Source organism: Anas platyrhynchos, chromosome 4 (assembly GCF_047663525.1).
Source record: "Anas platyrhynchos isolate ZD024472 breed Pekin duck chromosome 4, IASCAAS_PekinDuck_T2T, whole genome shotgun sequence".
NCBI classification, from domain to species: Eukaryota; Metazoa; Chordata; class Aves; order Anseriformes; family Anatidae; genus Anas; species Anas platyrhynchos.
The window spans coordinates 38,790,473-38,811,252 of NC_092590.1; the positions used below are offsets into that span (position 1 = coordinate 38,790,473).

At 37.5% G+C, this 20,780-nt stretch overlaps 1 protein-coding gene across 13 annotated transcripts in view; it reads right to left on the reverse strand.

Annotated features, from left to right (window-relative positions):
* Positions 1-20,780, reverse strand: part of GAB1 (GRB2 associated binding protein 1) — a 95,449-nt gene that overhangs the window by 11,720 nt on the left and 62,949 nt on the right. For 8 of the 13 annotated variants that reach the window (XM_038177970.2, XM_038177973.2, XM_038177969.2 and 5 more), the window contains exons 3-7: positions 18,415-18,628; positions 15,710-15,790; positions 11,385-11,989; positions 9,358-9,443; positions 8,849-9,152 (exon numbers count right to left, since the gene is read on the reverse strand). In XM_038177970.2, coding sequence (XP_038033898.1) covers positions 8,849-9,152; positions 9,358-9,443; positions 11,385-11,989; positions 15,710-15,790; positions 18,415-18,628 — 1,290 coding nt within the window. The remainder of the gene's footprint in view (positions 1-8,848; positions 9,153-9,357; positions 9,444-11,384; positions 11,990-15,709; positions 15,791-18,414; positions 18,629-20,780) is intronic. The other 5 variants (XM_027455771.3, XM_038177974.2, XM_072036743.1 and 2 more) reach the window with 3 other exon arrangements.

The following is a 20,780-nucleotide window of genomic DNA, read 5'->3' on the forward strand; positions in this document are numbered from 1 at the left end:
GTTGCTGTTTTTTTCCCCATTACCTAATGTGTTCTCTTGTTTGCCAAAAACACCTTGAAATACGACGTGGAAAGGGCGAGGTGGAAGCAGAGAGGAAGGCTTCCCACTACAGCACCACAGTAGGTAGGTGCAGTTTTGGTTTTGAGAACATCAGGCACCCAGTGAAGAGTCTCATTTTATTTTCAGGCTATAGCCTTGAAGCAATAGTACTAACAAGACTTCTGTTAAAAAGGAGCTTTTTTTTTTGAGTGATTGCTTGCTCTCCATAGCTTGCTGGCAATGGGTTTTACATCAGGAAATTGCAAACATCCTCATGAATGAGGCCAACACACTCTTTTAACGCCAGGTATTTAGAGCTTAAAATTTTCAAGCAAATCTACTAATGTGACATAAAATTTCAGAAATGTGTGATCTGCTAATGCTGTTTCCTGGCCAGCAGGACTCTAATCCTCACGAGACAAGGAGATCAGACATAGGAATGCTAAAGCAGTGCTTTACTTGGAATAGAAAGGGGAGAGCAAGAAGGAAAAACATCTATGAGTGTCCTGCATCGACAGAAGTATTTTGAGAGCAACGTAGCTAAGAGCATTTTTCAGTTTCCATTAAATACATAAAGATGCTGCATTTATTTATTTTTTTTTTTTAGAGAAACTGAAATTCACACAGGTCCAAGAATTCCTGTACTCAGAACTGTTGTGTCCTTTTCCTTAAAAAAAAAAAAAGTCTCAATCCCACCGGGTTTATTATTTGACTTTCAGTTATGCAGAATAACCTCCCCCTTTCCTTCTCTTCCTCACCCCAGTGAACTCCAATTCCTGAGTACATGGTCTTCAACATGAAACTCTACAAATATCCTGAATTAGCTTTTTCATCTCTGTTTTTATTAAGACTCTTTCCTGCCAAGGTACTTCTAATTAGAAACATGTATTTCGTTGCACAAAATTCATACCCATTTCTATACTAGTATCCTGCAACAAATAGGAGTATCGATACTCTGCCTAGCTCTGGTCAGTGGTTCCACACAGACGACAACGACTGGTCTCTTTACAACAGTAAAAACAAAGCAGAACCAGCTCATTCTTTCAAAATTATGAATTAAAATCAGTCATCTAAAGAGATGCTCTCCAGTTTTCTTGGACACCTTTATATTCTCCAAATAATTTCTTTCAGAACACTGGTACTTTGGATACTCCAGAAATTAAGAATGAATTAGAAAAAACATCTGATTATAAATGCAAACTGTATCTGACAGTTAAGGTTCACCGGTATTCATGAAATACTTGCCAAATGCCACAAAAACTATTCAGAGAATACCAAAGCTATTAATCACCCAAATACTATTTGACTGCACTAATTTGAAAGTAATTCTACATGTCTATATTTAACAATCCCCCAACGCATGATCAACTAAAAGCCTTCAATACCAAAGGTAGTGGTTTAAGACCAAAGTACAGAGTTCTGATGTGTTTATTGATTAGGAGCTTAAAGCTGTACTAAGATGTATGAAGTCCAAGGGACACTACTTCAGATTGCTTTCACTTTTATTTTTTTTAAACGAAAACTGAAAAATGGAGCAACTTGTTCCTTGAAAAAAATTGAGCATAATATTAACTGTAAAAATGCTAAAGGGATAGCATGACTATGTATATAAAAATATATATGTTTGCTTAAACAGGCATTAAAATACAGGGAAGAAAAAAGAATGAGAGGAAAAATATGGAGGGTTATCACCGGTATTCTCCTGTTCCTGCTCTCCCTGGGATCTCTGAAGTTGTACAACACCGTCTCTACAACTAGTATAAGAGTAATTCTTGCAGTTTGTCTTTAGAAAACATGTTTATTTTTTTAAAACTGTTACGTCCACGAAGTCATAGCTTCATTTACTGAAATAGCTTCATTAGCTGTAATGTAGCTATCCAAGAAAGTCTTGGAATTATTTGCTGTTTCAAAGTTTTCTGAGACCAATCACAGCTGCAAGACACTATTAAATTAATTTAAAGCTTGTAACCAAAAACTAGCCTAATAGAAGTAATTTAGTACTGCCATGGAGGAAGTATAATACTCCTGCAGTACTACAAGTGGAGGAAGGCTTTGGAGCTTGAAGGAAGAATCAGTAAATTTGTATTCATCCTGCTTTAGGGACGCTGAGTAAGCACCAAAATATCCCCCAGAGTGTTATTTTTTTAAAAAAATTCTTAAACAAAACAAATAGTAAGTGTAACTTCCAAGAGTAAATAGAACAATTAAGTGCTTGGATTTCCTAAAACAGAACAAACAGTAGTTCTGCTCTAAAAAGTCTTCATGAAAATTAGTTGCTGATTCATCAGATCTTCATTTTAGTTCTTTCTATGGATTAAAACCATCATTCACAATCTTTCCTTGCCTACTTGTCCTGAAGCCGAAGTGATATTTCATTTAACAATGTGCAGCTATCATGATAGTGTGGCACTCTGCAGTGTTGCCAACTTCTTTTAGACCTCTCCCCTTTTTTTTCCTCCTCTTTTCCAACATTTTTAAAGTAAGCCTTATCTCTTGTTGTCACGTTTCAATTGTTTCTCTGAAGTTTTATTTCAGGATGCCGGTGTGTTGCTCCTGCTATATCAGGATGTACAGTATGTTCACATCATCCAACTCAACACATGTAAATATTTAACAAGGCAACTGTTCACTAGGCTATTTATAACTTAACTTCATTATTAATGAAGGTTCTTAATTTCCTTAACAAGTAATGATTTTGCTCGAGATTTTTAAAGGCTCATACTGAACTACTGCAATGGGTGATTATGACTGTCATCCAGAAGTATATCAGTGGGTCATATGGTGGCCAGAATAGGGCAGATGCTTCCTGTCACATGTGAAAGTTCTGTGCTTAATTCCCTCTTCAAAGTGGGCCTACACTTTTAAATGTACTTTGGAAAAGAAATAATTTATGAGGTTAATCTGGTTGGGAGATGCTCATGAGTACTTACGGAAAAGACAGATTTTTATAAGCAGTCCACTTGTGTGGTTTGATCACATAAATTATGTCATGTAAGATCTTAAATGATAAAAAATTCTAAGGAAAACAACCAGATTAAGTGAACTCAACAAGAAGCAGCAACATTTTTAAAATAGTCACAAGTACCAACTCCGAGAATTTTTTTCCCCCTCTCCCTTTGTTTCTTTTAATGTGCAACTGGGTATTTTATTTGCATGAAGAGAAATGAATACATCACTAACTCTCTCTAAATCCTAGTTTACTGTTTGCTGGGCTTAAAATTACCAGGGCCAGCAGCAGTTTCTTTTCAAGATAATCACATGGACTGAAGTTGCAAGAAGCATTGCTACACAAAATTGTGATGATTTATTTTTGTTGAAAGACAAATCATTTTTTGGAAAAAAAAAGTGAAAAGGCATTACACTAGCTATTTGTTATTCTTGCCATCAGCAAAATAAGCTGTGAAATTCAATCCAAGACTAAGAATGAAAATCTTAATCATCTTGAACATAATTCAACTCTAATGACATTCAAATAAATATAACTGCCAGTGAAGACACAAGGAACAAAATCCAGTACAATGCTGTATCTAAGGAACAGGGAATCCTGAGTTCTTGACCATTAGCAATTCCCTTACTGATACATCATTCCATCACACCTCCCAGTGACCCTGAACTGGTATCTGCACGAATCTGACTTCTTCTGTGAAGTGTTTTTTTAAATACTGTGGATCGACAACATTACAAAAACAGTAGCACTACACTTTAATCAAGTCAGTTTTAACTTTTGATTTTCATTCCATAGTGGGCATGACTTGTTAATTGAGCAATATGCTCACAGTTCATGTTTTTCTTTTTTAGAACCTTAAAAAAAAATCCCCTCCTGTATGAAGGCATGCTACCCTTTAGAAAATGGAAGTTACCACATTACCCTAAGCAGAGCACCAGACTAAGACTCTGAAGAACAAACTTCTGCTACAAATTCCATCACAAAATTGTTTGATTTGGGAAAAATCACAACTGAAAAAAAATAACAACTTAGAAAAATTACAACTGGGGGTGTCATTACCATGCACACAGACAACCCATCTCATTCAAATACTGTCTCAGCTTAGCTAGGAGAGTTTTCACAGCAGCTGGAATAGAGGCTCACTCCTGCTCCAGCCATCTCCTGACCAACAAAACCTAATTCAAAACCCCCACCCCTTGTGTTTTCATCCATGTGCTTCCCTTGATCTACAAATAAATACCACATTTGTATCGAAGATTAAGGTTGCTTGAACTCACAGATTTCTGTCAGGCCTTAAAACCTTCTCACAGACTGCCAGCACAGTCAACCAGCATCTGCCTGTCCAAGACATTTTGCTATGCTGAATTGTTCCCCGTGAAGTGGCAAAATGTTTGTTATGGCCCTACAAGCTGTCAGCAGGCTGGGATCACAGGATCCCTTGCCTCATATCACAACCCTTTTTTAGATATTTTGAAGTGCCCTAGGAAAGCACAAGGTGGAGAAGAACAGAACCTGGCTGTTTGTTCTCTGCAGCCTTAGCTTTCCTTAGCTCACCTCACTGCACTTGGGTACTTCTAATTCTACTGCTCCTTCTTTGATAAGCAGCATTTTGAAAAAGGAACATGTGAGTGCCCCAAGGTAAAATGCCAAAGCACCATTCTCCAGCAGAACCAGTCACAGAGCCTTTTAACAACTCAGAGAACATACCCAGCTGCAAGGATGGATGCAACATTGATGCCAGCTGAAGCCTTTTGCTAGCAACAGTGCTTCCAATTTAGCATCATGATTACATGCAACCATAGCAAGCCAGAGCCAAAAAGCAGAAATACAAAATCAGTGCAGACAATATATTATAATAATAAAAATATAATATTAAAAAACAGCACCCTGAATAAAACACATTTTTAAGGAAAGATTTTTTTTTCATTCAGTTACAGATGACTGCAGAAAAGCATCTGGCCAAATGCTCTCAATTTTGTCCCAAGTAATATATCACTTACCTTTTGGTATGCTTCTCTAAAGAAATAGTAAAATGCTTTGATTCCAGCTACTGGGGCCATAATCCAACACCATTTTTTGAAATTACTTTCAAGACTTCCAGAAAGTACTGGAAGCCCTCCCTGCTTACAGAAGCAGCTGTGAGCCAGAAGAGTGAAACTACATAAAAGACTTGAGATTGCACTGCATTTTCTCCCCCGCCCCTCCAGCCCCTCATGCTCTAGAAGAAAACCATTCTAGAAAACAGAGGAAAATGACACAGAGCATCTCATAGCACCATGCCCTCCTGCTCAGGCTACTCCTACTGGGAAGGCTGAAGAACTTCTGGCTTTCAAAAAGTGAAGAAGTGCCCACACACTGTGCATGTAGCTTAGTGACTTTTAGAAATATGTTTTGCTGACATTTAGTTTATCAGCATCACTGATTTTCATAATTCATTCCTCTGTCACAACTGAGAAAATTTTAAGAACTTCCCTAGAACTTTAGGTGTTTAGATCAGAGTTGTGAAGACATACACCTTCACTCATTGCTGCTGATAGACAAATTGCCAGATCTTTGTTGCCTAGTACATGATTCTCCAAAGAACATCAGTGATCAAGCACGTATTGATCACTACCGTATATCCATTACCTACCATTGCCAAACTACACTGTCTGTAAACTTACAAGTGCAGAATAGAGGAGATGCATAAGCATGTACATTTGATGCTAAAAAGCAGTGCCTTCCTTATGTGCTAGTTTCACTGCATTATTTCTTTGTGACATTCGATGCTAAAACTGCATTCGACAAACTTTGCTGGCCCACACAAAAACATAAAGCATTAGCTCTGGCTCAGTAAGCTAAAGGTGATGATACTTCTCAATACGCCTACAAAGAAGGAATAGCTACTTGTAGGCTGTGCAAAATACAATTTTTGCAGTAATGTCCGTAACCAATGAAAAGAGTACATCAGCTTCTTCAGACAGAACACAAAACAGCCCTCATATACCTGGAAGCCTTGCACCCAATACACCAGATTTCAGTAAGGGCAGTAACATCACATCTAGAGAAGCAGTGGTGGTTTCCAGCAGAAATTCTTGAATCAATCATATTAAAAAAAAAATTAAAAAGATTAATATCCAGAGCTTAACTATTTTATGTGCCATTTCATCCCTATGTCTACCTAGATATTATTAAACGTACTGGCCCACTTTTTACTTTTTATGCACTAATATGTGGCAAAGTACCATTGCAAAACATTTATATGACCATAAACAACTTGATAATAGAAGTTGCTACAAGAACTTGAAAGCTGAAACAGCAACACAGTAGGACATGAAGCATATACTTGCTTTCATCATGTAAGGATCCAATTAAAAGCAAAGTTTTATCCCATTTTAGTTCAACATGAACTGCAGTTTTATTCTCCCAGAAGTATTTCTTGAGTAAGTGATTTGCATGAAGAGCAGCTACTGAAATGGGAATATTACCATCCTGATGCATCATTGTATCTGCTCTTCACAACAATGGAAGTCTCACAGTAGCAGACTTGATAAAACTTGAGTGAGCTAATGCATGTGTTACTAAGATAAAACCCTCACTGATAAATCAGAATCATTATCATTCTTGGTAGCTCGAGATCTTCACAGAGCTGTGTTTTTTTTTTTCAGACCCTAGGCATTCACTACAAAGTATGTACTTTCATGGCTAGCCTTAAATTGATGTTATCCTTTACACTGCATAAAATAATCATGCTATTTACAGTGATTCAGCTTCTAAAAGTCAGCAGGCAAAAATATGGCCAACAGAAGTTACACTGGGCACCTCTATACTTATTAAGAGATGTGTTAGTATATCTCAAAATCTCTTTCCTCTTGTTGGCTAGGTCTGTCTTAGCTGTAAAGCATTGGCGGACAGGAGCAAAGCAGAAGTCTTACACACCACTTTTAAATGGTAAAACACTAACTTAGCTTCAAGAAGAGAGATGCAAGAATAGCAGCGTTGCCTCAGCAGGCACCAATGTGACTGCTTTGCACCATCAACCAAGCTTTTCAACATAAAAATTAAACAGTTTTGAAGGTCAAGCATTTTATCAGTAAAATACACAAACCAGCCAGTCGGAGAAAATATTTTCAAGCAGTTCAGTGTTTATTTCAAGAATATTTTCCAGTATCATGTTTCAATCTGTTACTGTCCAGTATTTCTGAAAAATAAAACAGAACTACTGTCTGTTAACACTGAAATAATTAGGCACAAGAAGACTGCCAAGGTTTTGAAACAAGACATGTTTAATTTTCTGAATATGGACAGTCAGAATGAAACGTGGCACTTCCCATTTTACGTTGAGATGATCTATATCATAATGATACTGTCCAATGCACTTATTTACAGGCTGCTTTCACTTAATGGAAAAAAATGTCCAAATAAAATTTTATTTGGTTAATATTTTGGATCATCTGCTTAGGACATTAATTTTTCTCAAAAATCAAACCAGCCACCCTAAATCTAAATATTTTTTTCCTAAATGTAATTCTACAAACAGAATTTACTCAAATACAAAGTAGTGCAGACATATAACCTAAATTTCTTGAGTTCCCTCTTCTACAATTTAGGCATTTCTGATAGGCCGATAAAACATTTCAGATTGACTGGGAAGTGTAAACCATTTATCAGTGATTCTCTATACAAATAACCTCATCTGAACACATAGTATTTGTTGATTAATACCACCCCTTACCTAAATAATTCATATTTTAAGGCAAAGTAAACCCAGTGCACTACGTTTGAGTGGTTTTGTTTTGTTTTAAGGATAGCTTTGGCAGGACATGTACAAATTTTTTTTTTTCCACTTTTGTCATTGAAGTTGTTGCAGCACCGTCAAACTTTTAACAGTTCTCTCTCACACATTCAGCTCTTTAAAGTATTCCCACATAAAGCCACTTTTATTTTTGCTTTATGACTGTTTAATCTATCACAGTCTATAAAGACACCAAAATTCAAAATCTAGGCTCATATGCTTTCACTTACTGCAGTTTATACAAATAGCAATGCAAGCATGGCACCGAGCTTGTGCAGTACAGCGAACATACCTTAACAACTGGCTTGAATTAGCAGTTTCCTTCTCCCATTTGGATTCCAAGGAAAACCTATATGGTAACCTTGTAGCCCATGTTAAACATCTTCCTGCAACTGCCCTGTGTGGCTGCCACCACTTAAGCACTGGGCAGCCCAAACATCAAGTGATTTTCCTTGCTTATACATAATGTTAAAGCTTCATTTCAGTTGGTACGTACTGGTTAACACTTCCTCCAATCTATTTTTTCCTTCACTCAAACGCTTTTGTAAGAATTATTCTATGACTACTACATACTTGGAATAGGGCTAAAAAGCACACAATACACAAATCTTCTCATGTAATTAATTCCTAAAAATGTTGACATCAAAAGCAAATACCTAAAATAGTTATTAATTTTTACATCATATAATGGAAATGTGTGCTGCTCCTGTACGAAGCATTATTATATTGGTATATACTGGTATTCTATATAGTTCTTTGCGTGCTCTCTTCATGATAAGTTGGCTGTCCTCTCTGTGCAAGGACTGAACTCATACTTCTGAGTGTTGGCAACTCTATGCTAATATTTGGTTAATAACTACAGAAATTAAACGTAAACCTGTGCTTGTATTTGGCATTGTTACTGTGATGTTAAAACATCATGAAAACATTCTAGAACACTTCTATTGTATGGAGAGCTAATAGGATAAAAATTGTTTTTTCATCTGTGATCATTTTGTCATCAAATTGTTTTTTTAAGTGATCATTCAAGTTGTAAGAGCTATTTTATTAGATGGCAAGAATAAACTTCTATTAGACATTTTCCTCACCTTTTCTGTCTGGTTTGAGGTTCCGATCCACTGGCGGTGGCTCACATTCTGCAACAGGAACTGACCGTCTGGGAGGGGTTTTTGGACTGGACCTGAAACCCATGTGAGCAGGAGGAGGGACTTGCTTTCCAAATAACGGAAAATCAAACGTGCCTGGTGTCATTGGTACATAATTTGTTTCCTGGATGGGTTCAGTGAAGCTGCTGGAATGCTGTCGTGGAGGAGAGTTGGGATTCATTGGGACATAATTTTCATCTAGTTCTTCACTTGAAACACTTCCCACTGTCAACATGCTTCTGTTTTTCTAGAATTAACATATATTTCCTTTAACAAAATAAGTTATGCAATCAGCTGTGAATCACATGAATCTCTTCACCTAATCTACTCAGATTAATACATTCTTTTGAAACTGAAAAACACAAACACTGTACGGCTTGCCTTCTTACATGGGAACAAAAAGCATTCAAGCACTGTCACTGCCATCTCTCATAAGATCAAGTCATACTTACAAAGTGGTTATGGAAGCCCTCCAATGAATTAGATCTGTCATTCGGAAACGTTCGTGGAATATCATAACAGTCTTGAGAACTAATTTCTAAAGAAACAAGAAGAGAAAGTGGCTATTTATCATCCCTGTTCCTGTCACTTGGCACCAGACATCCAGAGCCTGTTATTTACTGTCTGCTTCTGAGACCGTGCAAACACAACTCCTGAAGCTGTGGCCAACAGATTTTATCTATATACTTGAGCTGACTGTGTTCATAAACAAACTTAGCACTTACCAGTCAACTTGAAAATCTTACAGTGATGTTTTCCATGGCAGGAAAAGCAACAGTAATTTTTCTTTTTTACAGAATCTGTTAATTCTTCCTTTCAAACAGACAGGCATTAAGAATTTAACATAAAAGCAGGTTTTGAGATACAGGGCCCTCATGAGAAACCTATTCTAAAATAAATGAACAACAGATGTAATTTGAAGTCTGGAGAGAAATTTTCTGACTGAATACCCTGCCCTTGGAAAGTGCTGATTCAACAGAATTTAATCCAGTGCAATAACAGGTAAATTCCTCTCATGTATCCTTTGCCCCCCTCCTCTCAGCTCCCCTGTTAGGGTTTCCAGGGTTTTTCAGTTTGAATGAACATCTACAGAAACAAAGATCTCATGTTTTTCAGGGTCCTGGCTCTTTGCAGCCCACATTAAGAAGAGGAGGTTTTTTTATTATTATTATTTATTTATTTTTATTTTTAAAGATTTTCACTTTGAAGGAAAAATAAACACTTCTGCTACTGAGAGCCAAACTAAAAGAACATTTACTGGAAGGCTACTTTTCCTTAGGCTAGTCATCTCCATTTTAATCATCTCAGTTTTAATGCAAAATTATTTATCGTCTCTCATTTTGCTCATTTATAGCGAAGTAGAGCAGGAGTACACCAATAACATTGCACGTAGCCTAAAAAAAAGAATGACAAATTGAATAATACCTGAGTGCCTGTACAATCACACCCCTTCTGTATATTGCCTCCTGCAAAAGCCTTGTTCCTGTCTCCTTCCTCATTTCTGCCTCCCATCCCATAGGTAGTACAACTCAACTCTTTAAAATCCCCTCAAACATTAGCATCAGCTCGAACCATTTGAAAATTTCTTTAAAAATAACAGCTTTAGGCCCACTTGTCTCGAGAACCTGAAAGAAATCAAACTCTCAGCCCAAGAGTTGTTAATACAACTACAGCTGCTTTCCGTAACAAGTTGTCTGAGAAAACAAGAATGGGAACAAACAAACAGGCAGAAAAACAAGATACACCAAAGTCTTTAAGTAAAAGTAGCTCCACCAGATTTGCTAGTACCCAGAAATATATCCAGCTGCTGAAGGAAAAAACAATAACAGAAATGCATTAGCAATTCTGAAATGTCAACATTTAAGTGTCTATAAGGAACAACTTTAATTTTACTTTAAAATGTCAGTATGGATATCCACCACAAAGAGAGAAAAAGTTCTGTGGCACCAATAACCAGATCAGGGTTGATCTCAAAGCTCCGGATGCACACCAAGTCCTACTAACTTAGTGAAACACTTTCAGCTTCTGCAAATTTGGACCACTACATGCTAACCTTACCTTGGCTGTTCTGATGAACAGATAGCAGCAGTTTTGAACTCAGCTATATGACCTTATTAGCAAAGAAGAATTATGATTAATTCTTCACTGCTGTTCTCTAAAAACTAATAATACTATGAAGATGTCTAGGGTTTCCAATATTTTTAGCTAAGGCCGAACACCACAGCGCAATATGCACCATGCATCAATGTTCTCTGCTTTGCTATTTTGACTGTTTCCTTGAATAATCTTATTTCTCTGCTTTCTTACATGTTTTAAGCCTCGCTGTCATAGAGTGCTTTGTAAAATGTGCTTTAAAAGCAAGTATGTGACAAAACAAACCCCCATATTATTCAACCCCTTCATATTACATCTTTCTTCACAAGATCAATATTGTCTAACACAATACCTGCAAAAGCAAAGCAAAGCATGGAATACTGACCTTTACGAAAGATATTCAAATCTACAGTTGAAATGGTATTACTGCGTGAGGGTGGCATTCCTGCTGTAGGGATGCAATAACTATTATCAGTATCTGAAGCAGTACGAGTAATGCTACATGTTTCCACAGGAGATCGATCTGCAGCGTGGTGAGGTTTTGGTGGCCGAGGTGGAGGAATATCTGGAATAGTCTCTAGTTTTGATGTCTGAGACATTGTTCCTTCTGGAAAAGTTCGTGGAATCTGGTAAGTACCTCCAGGTGTGGGGGGAATGTCATAACTAATGGAGATGTGTCTCAACTGTGCATCTAACAAAGATGTTGCTGATGGCGTGTTGAAAACATGCTGCTCTCCTTCTGCATCAGTCCCAGTTGGAGATGCTGCCTTCGGTAAAACATCCTGTGAATAACTCCTAGGCAGGTTATAAAGGCTGGAGTCTGCCAATGCCAGTCCAGTACGGGAAGGAGGAGAGTCATAGACACCTTGCTGCTGAAAAAAGCCATTCACAGCATGCTTGCTCACTGATGGAGCAGGATTTTTGTGGGAGGGCACGTTATCATTGCAGTCTGTTTCAGAAGAGCTGGATTTTGCAGAGTCAGCATGAGATCTACACAGGAGATCAAGAGATTAAAACATTGATGAACATACAAAGAAAACAAACATTACACATAGTAAACACAACATATGAAGTGTAAACAACTGAAAAGTGTGGCAGCCTTTTCCAACTTTTCCAAAATGAGATGCAGGAACCTAACTATTAAACAAACAGTAGTATTTATGCAGAATCCTAAGTGATTACATGTATACAAACCCATGCATGTGAAACAGGTAACAACACAAGTGTGCAGCTTTAGTAGCAGCTCAACAAGTTGATGTTTTATAAAGCAAGTGATTTCCAGAAAGATACCAAGCCAAACTAAAGCAGAGTTTAAGGGTTGAAGGATTTACATTTTAACCCATCCTGTGAACTAGCAGCACTTTGATGTGCTTAAGGTGAAAATGCACTCGATCCTTGAGTTCACAATACTTGCCAGTTCTAAACAGCATGAAAAAGAGGATCGAATATGACTGATACAACTTTTCCCAATGGGGAAAGCCAAAAACTGTCATTTCTTTTATTCTGGTGGGAAGAGGAGGTGGGATGGTATGTACGCCTCCCCAGTTATATTTCTCCACATGGCAGAGAAATTCCAAGCCTTACTCCTTGTTTAAATCCAAGTCAAGACAACAGCAAAAATAGTAACAGAGGTGCAGTTAATGCAGTTCATACAGTTTATTTTTATCATAATTCCCTTTTTAATTACCACAGGACTATATTATTGTGCTTGTTTATACATACATATGTAAATACCTCAGCATGCGTATGCATCAAGGAATAGCTGCTATACTACTCGTATTAAGCAACTGGACCATGCAGTTTGCAAAGCTTCTGAGGAACAAAAATCGGGAAGTCAACAGTACGAGTACCGCCAGAAGATTTTTTTCCCTTAAAAGACTCTCATCCTAGAGATTCTAAGAGTGATCACAACTAGACCTTCATATTCAAATTTCAAATTGTCAGTAAGATGATTTTTTTATTATTATTATTATTTTCTACTTAAGGGACAGCTGGATTTATCTCACAGGGTTCTGGTAACCAGAGGAGAAAGGAATACAAGTTGAACTATTCACTTAGGTTTCCTCTGCAGTCATTGGAGAAATGGATATAGCGTGAAACAACCCATTCTTCTTGAATATCTACTCAAAAATGATGACTCTTTAAGCACCTCTCTCCACCAGCTATCAAGGGAACTGATATGATTAGCTTAGAGTGGACATTTGCAGTCAAGAAAAATGCTAATCATCTAACACTTTTTTTTTAAACTGTATTTAACAGCAGAGATGTTATCTTCCATCAGCCTGAATGGCCTATGAAATGTTTTCTCTACCTTTAATTATGACATTTATTTCAATTAGCTTGTTTTTTTGCACTTATTAATTTTAGTATACCAATTTTGCTCTGGTTACTACGTTTAACATTCTTGCTCAATGGTCAGAATTAGTTTCTCTCTCTGACCATTAATCTGCATTTAGTTTAATAGGAACCCCCTAAAAGAAGTTCTTTGTATGTATTTACCCTTGGCAAAACCAAAGAAGTGAATAATCTTATATTCCTTATACTGCCAACCATCAAAAACATGCATCTCTTCTTTGCTAACAGTTTACATCCTTTGCCTCAGAGCTTCAAAAATTGAACTAATGAACCACTGGAAATGTAACACAACTGCAAAAAAAAAAATACAGCGCATACAACTGAAGGACCTACATGAGGTTACAGAGTGCTTTACAGATTGGGAACATTGTGAGTAGTAACACACTGAGCTTCGCCTCTGATGCAGTCCTTGCTCTCTATTTTAAGGATTGAAAAACTCACTTCAAGACACTCTTCTAGTTCTGTGGTATTCATCTGGGCCAAACTCACAGTAAAATTCATGTGCATTGTACTCGAGCAAATACAGGATGAATTGTGATCTGTATTTTATGTGCTACAAAAAGCAGACAGTCTAGAGAAGCTGGACATTGACAGTTAATTGTAGAACCAGAATTTTAATTCCAGTTGACCATGATATATTTTGAAATGAAAGAATTCCCCAAACTACAGAAATAATATAAGCACTACCATATATCTTACAAAAAAAGAGTAAAGAAGTGCACTTAATCAAAATAGGGTTGGCTCAATCTTATTTTTTCAGTTCTTGGCTTGTACATGTACTGGGATCACTTCAATCCATTTAGCCGTGCACCAGAAATCAACCTATAAAAACAGTTTCACACACAAAAGCAGAGCAGGGGTCCTTAAAAATCTTACCAGTTGTAGGCACTACGGTGGTTTTATAGACATAGAGACATATTATAATGATGCCAAGTTATATTTGACTCTAAATAAGCACAACATGCAGGGGTAAATATCCAAAGCTCAAGATGCAACTACAGCACATGTACAATGCCATCTCTTAAGCATTACCCATCACATGGAAGCAACATTTAGGAGTTCTTCCAGGTCTCAGTAAATGCTGCTAATTCTTTCTTGACCACAAGAAGTTGTGAAAACATAAGACTTTCAAAAACTGACACAAGGCAGCCAGACCAGTCAATTGCTTAGCAGATGGCAGCAGTACACATTGCTCATTACAAGAGGGCTTTTCTGATTTACTTCAGATTTTGAAATAAAATCTTTTGGAATCAAATTCTTAGTCTATTGAAATAGTTTTCAAAATATGAATGTGTTGCAACCAATCTGATTTTGCAAGACCAAAGATTTGAAGACAGTCTGAGAAAGCAGTTTATGCCAAAATGAAGATGGAATTCATCCTTTGAAGTTTAAATAGATTTCACAAGTCAGTATTAACTACTGATCATGACAAGAAGAACATTTACAATTTTAAAAATCTAACTCTATGTTTGATTCCTGTTACCTCAAGGAAAGGTGGATTAGGACCACAGATCCATAACAGATTTTATTTTAAAAACTTCTGATACAGGATGCTTGATGACTTCTGCCATGTTTTCAACAACACCAAAAAAAATCATTTGGCTTAAAAACACTCCACTAACTTCTGGTTAGTAAGACAAGTATTAAGGTTTCTTTGCACTTCAGATTAAAATAAAGGCAAAATCCCATATAACAACAAAAACTACTAACCCTCTCTATAAGCAGAGGATGACTAATGAACTCACTGTTCGCAGGTGTGGGCACTGCATCTGCAGATTATGCTAAGTGGCCAAACTATTCCTTACTCAGTACTAAGAAGAGATAATTGTGTAACCAGCAGGTTCACAAGGACTGTGCACTAGGACTCACAGAGCAAAGGTGGGATATTGGGGGCAAAACAAGCAAGTCCATCACCATGTACTGAAAACTAAATGTTGACAGAGACAGAAGAGAAAAGATTTCAAAATGTTTTAGTCTGAGGAGCAATCTCCCATTTTGGAATATGCTGGGTATGATCTGGCTTGGCCGGTCATCCTTTCAAGCTGATTCTTTTTGCATCTGCAGGAATCAACACAATAGATAAATAGAATACTATAAACAAAGTGGCAGCAAAAACGCTCTTGTGTGCCAGCAATCTGGGACAGAAACAGCAAGCATAGTCAATAATGTGGATAAAACAGCTCTATGGTGATTACAGCTATTTTCAGAAAATGGAAGCCAAGGTTACACAGTTTCTTCTATTAAAACTCACAAAACACCATGCAAGACATATCTGAAACAAATATTTTCAGGCAAGTTAATGGCTCTGTGATTAAATTCTCACACACGTTCCAACAACAGCTACTGTTCACTCACTGCAGTGGTATCTTTTTACTTTCAAAATCTTCTAAGAGAAGGTATTCCTGCCCTTCTTCAGAGATAAAGGGTGACCCTTGGCTGGTTCATAAACATAAGAAAGATGAGGAAGACAGCATTATTTCCATATACATCTTGAATGAGCCAGAACAATAAGGGTTTCGGAAACAGTGTTTGGCTTCATTTTCTAGTTTATGATCCAAATATGAACGTCACAATCGCACTAAAAGCTACAGTTGAACAATACTCTTTCTCAAGCCAACAGTGATCAGAGCATAAAACTATTTTAGACAAAATACAGCATGATAATTATAACTGCAAGTACTGTATCCAAAATCATCTCACAACACTATGCGGTGTATTGCATGACACCATAAGGAAGCATTTTGAAATTATGTGTTCTGAAACACATCAACTCCAAAAAATTCTGAACAGGCAGGTTGGCCACAACCTCTGTGTTTCTCAGTTACCCACCTCACCTGTAAAAGAACCCCAAAGTTTTAAAAGCAAATTCAGTTGTTCCCAGCTTACCTATAAAATAACATGCAAAATCAGAGCAGAAAACATGCCTTTGCATACTGGCAACTGGAAAATCCAAATATAAAACACTACAGAAATAAACCATTCAAGTAACACCACCTACCTATTATTTTAATGTAAACAGTACCTATTTATTAAGATTTGCTCTTAATGGATGTTTGCATACTATTCTTCCCCATTAAAATAAAGGTTGCCTGAAACACACAAATGAATTGTTCCAAATTTGGAATCAATAGGAAAATGATGCAGACCTGTATTTCTTCTTTACCTGCAAGAAGGTGGACTGGGGTAATGAACACAGTGTCCTCTAACATATCATTTAATAACATCCTACAAAGATGCATAAACCTCTAATTCCATAGGAAAAGGTCTATATCCTGTATACGTTGGCCCAAATCCATCACAATACCTGTACCAAATGAGACATATACAACCTTTTTACATCGAACAAACCCCAGCATAACTACTATTGTGAATTTTCATTACTAAAGCCTCATTAATAAAAGGACATAACTAATGAATTTACGTAAATGTAATTGAGAAAGCCTGTATCATGTGTGTTTAAAACACATTTAAACCATCTCTACACTCCCAATTACTTCATTCTGATCTTATTTCTCTTTTCATTTTTTATCTCCACTGGACATTGTACCTTCCCCAAACACCCAAATACCTTCTTCTCCTGTATTACTAATGTCTTTCTCAAGCAATTTCGGGGCTATCCATGGATGCTATTACCTTGCCCCATTTTGTGCCCTCATCTATGGTCTTAGACTTCACTGTCTCTACTTAACCCACAAGCCATACAACTGCTGAAGTCAGATCAATTTCATATCCCAGCCTTGATCACTCAAAAAAAAAAAAAAAAAACACCTCTTCATTTGGTGCTGGAAATCCATTCTGTGCCCATCCCTTGCGGAAACAAATGGGCACTCAGACACGTATCTGATGAGTCAGGACTCTGAAATGAGTAGAGACTGCTTTGGCAAGCCACTATGGAAACAGAACCAAACTTTTTGATAATTTTTTGGGGAAAAAAATACATACCTCTCAGGCACCTTCAGCTTCTACACATCACTAAGCATGTAACCACCACTCCAGTCAGACTCTGTGTTTCCCTTTCTCTACAGGATGCTTTGGGGCATGCCATGCTGCCTGTAAGCTGCACATTCCATACACCGGGGGAACTGTAGGCTAATTCCTCCGTTTTATAATGAAGACTGTGAAGAGTGCATACTTGCCTACCATGCAATCATCGGCAAAGGGAGCAGGAAACTCCTCAGGCACAACAGAGCAAGTAAAAATGCCAAGGGAGCAGAGAGCACATGGCACAAGTAAAACTGGCAGAGCATCAAGGTGCTGAGGAAGAAGGCACCGCCACTAAAAGGTATGGCCCTAAGGGAGTATGTGAAACGCTCACAAAAACACTTTTCAAAGGAAACTTTTCTCAGCCTTCAATATATTTTCTTGCTATCACCAAAAGAATATGCTATTTTGTTTCTTAAACTGCAAATACCCTCAGCGTATTTTATTTGAAATTACTGCAGAAAAGCAGCTTTCAAGAGACTTGTAACTTTCTCCCAGATAATATTCAAGGTTGCAAGGAGTTCTGGAGATTATCTGGTCCAGCTCTTCCAATACCTCTAAGTAGAGCCAACTTCAAAGTCAGGTGAGGCTCCCCAGGGCCTCCTCACCCAGTCAAGATTTTTGTTCACTTGTTTGCTTTTAAATCTCAAAGGATATAGATTTTACTAACTCCTTGGGGTTGCCACCATGATACATTCCAGAAAAAACAGTAACATTTCCCAGGTAGATACTGTAAATATCACATCCTCCTATGCAGAAGGTGCTGCACATCTATTTAAGTTAGAAGCAGCAGTTAGAAACAAATATGCATTTAATTCAGTCTGGAACCACTGCGTTCATTTGATGCCTCTGATTGGTGATTTCTTTTCAACAATACAATGTGGGCCTGGTGCTCAAACAACTTAGCATTGCTACAAGAAGTTGAAGCAGAAAAAGAAGAGAAGCAAAAGTTATCGGCAACTTCCCCCACAGTTCACAAACATCCAAATCCGTGGCGACGCAACAAGAAAAAAGTGCTTTTAGCACTAATATCCTTGGCCTGTACAAATAAGTGTTATTAGAAAAACAACAGAACTTACCTCATAGGTTCAGGTTTTTTACTCTGGCAGTTTATTAGCAGTAGGTAGTCTTGAGGATCTTCTTGACCAGAGGAAGACTCTAGTGGGGGGATATTAATAAGCTGATAAGGAGGAGGTAGGGAAGATTCTGCTTGCATGGAAGGCGGTGAAGTGTTGACAGGCAAGGGTAACTCAGCAGATGTTTGTAAAGAACTGACCGGTGGCTTCACAGCATCTGCAAACACAAAAGCATAGTACTTGGTACAATGAAGAAATGTTTTTTTAGTGTTGTAAGAACATTTCTTAACACAACTTAAGTTTGTATTGTTTTTAAATTCAACATTGTAAAGTCAGTAGACATAAGAAAACCTTAGTTCTGGATACCAACATTTGTATTTATCTTTAAATCCCTGTAATCTCTTTATATTTTTTCAAACTGTAATCAGACTCTTAAGTTTGCTTTGACAATAAAGGTTATGCCCTGGCTGTATGACTTATTTAACCTGTTTTTGAGTCACAGAAAAAACAAAGATGCTGACAGCTGCACTAAAACAGCTAAGAACACAATTCTATTGTTTTAATCAAGAGCAGACACAGGCCCATAGCTTATTACTTGAGTTTCAAAACCTGAGTCAGCACTTGCATATATATATATTATATATATTCATCCTTCAGCGACCAAGGTCACTTCATTTCAGATTAGTCACCCTTTGAGAACTGGCCTCTCTCAATAGTTGAAAAGCAACCGGAAAGATGCTGCTTTTGCAATGGAAGATTCCCTATGGCTAAAAGAGGGACAATAGCTACCCTGTTCCTCTAGGCACCCCTCATTACATACACCAACTTTATATTTTAGTACAGTAAATGTGGTTATGCTTTTTTTTTTTTTTAAGGCACTGTAATTTTTATATATTCCTATTCAAATATATACTATGCTTTTTTTTTTTTTCCCTCTCCTGACTATTAGATTACCTGGGATACTGGAAAATATTGACATTATCAAATACTTGTTTCATTTTTTGCATTGTTTCATGATTCATAGACTAAGAACAATGTAATTAAACAAACTACTCCTTAATTATCAAGGTTCTCGCATACTTGCAACTCATTGTCATTTCCCATTTGTGCATCGCATGAACAGAGACTGATATGAACACTGTTGAAATGAACATATCCAAGCGAAACTGCTCCTTTAAAGCTCACAGGCCAGGTATGGGCTACAAAATAACTTCATTCAGCTTCTGCTCCCCAGCACTACCCCGGTAAACACCAGATGAACAGACCAGAACATAGCCCATCTGCTTCCCGTTCTGCATACACAAGGTACAAGTGATTTAAATGTGGAAATAGGAATAGCAGTACTTGCTTTGAACTCCCCTAGCACTTACACAGGCTCAGAAATTAAATCCCACCACACCTATGTGGGTGGAAGAAGTCTAGATGTACCAAAGTTTCTCAACTCAGCCTACCTGAAAAGGTAGGATAACCTACAAGAAGCTTTTATAGAAGGCTGGACCTAACCTATCCATCAAACTCGTCAGCAGAACAAAGGCAATACCAGACTGCACCCAGTGATCACACACACAACAGTAAAATGGTTTCTTTGCTACACGGTAAAATATGAAAATATGAACAACGTTCTAGTATTTCAGAATTTCAAGAGCTTGTAGGAGCATATCTGAGGCATCTGCATTAAATAATGCAAGTGATATTTCTTCATTCCCCTAATATTGGGGGTTCAATAGCAGAAACAGAGAGGTGTCTGAATGGCCTTATCGGGCACGTACCTTCTTGCTCTTGGAAAAAGAAGCAGTAGGAGAAGGGACAGGCAGCTCTCTGCACCTTCCAGAACTAGGAACCATGCACAAAGCTTACACATGATTAAGACAGCAAGAGAAAGCTTTCCTGCCAGATATACTACATACTCTACCTACGTTTACTGAGAAGCAAGATCTATGAGGGCTTCAGAGTGCCCAAATCACCAGCCCCTGTTCCATGTCTTTGACTACACGACCTTCACATCATTAGAACTGGTTGGTGCTGAGTTCACATAAGGGAAAAAAAAAAAAAAAAAAGAAATCTAACAGGATGTCCCCGAAGCTTCTGGGGAAGATGGGTATGTCAATTAGACTGTAGGTAGTCAGGAGAGCTTAGCAGGTACATAGCAAGATGCCTGTCTACAGAAGGCTGAGGCATTTCAACAAAATCATGTGTTGGCATTCCCAGGAAGAAAAACAGATTCAATAGTAACTTTCCAGGGGAAAAACAAAATCAAGAAGCTTGAAGGAGGAAGAAACAGCATAGAGGACCAATACAGCAAATTTGGAGAAAGAAAAGTTAGTTTCTTCTAAGAAAAAAGTGAGAAAAAATAGAAGTTGAAGGCTCAC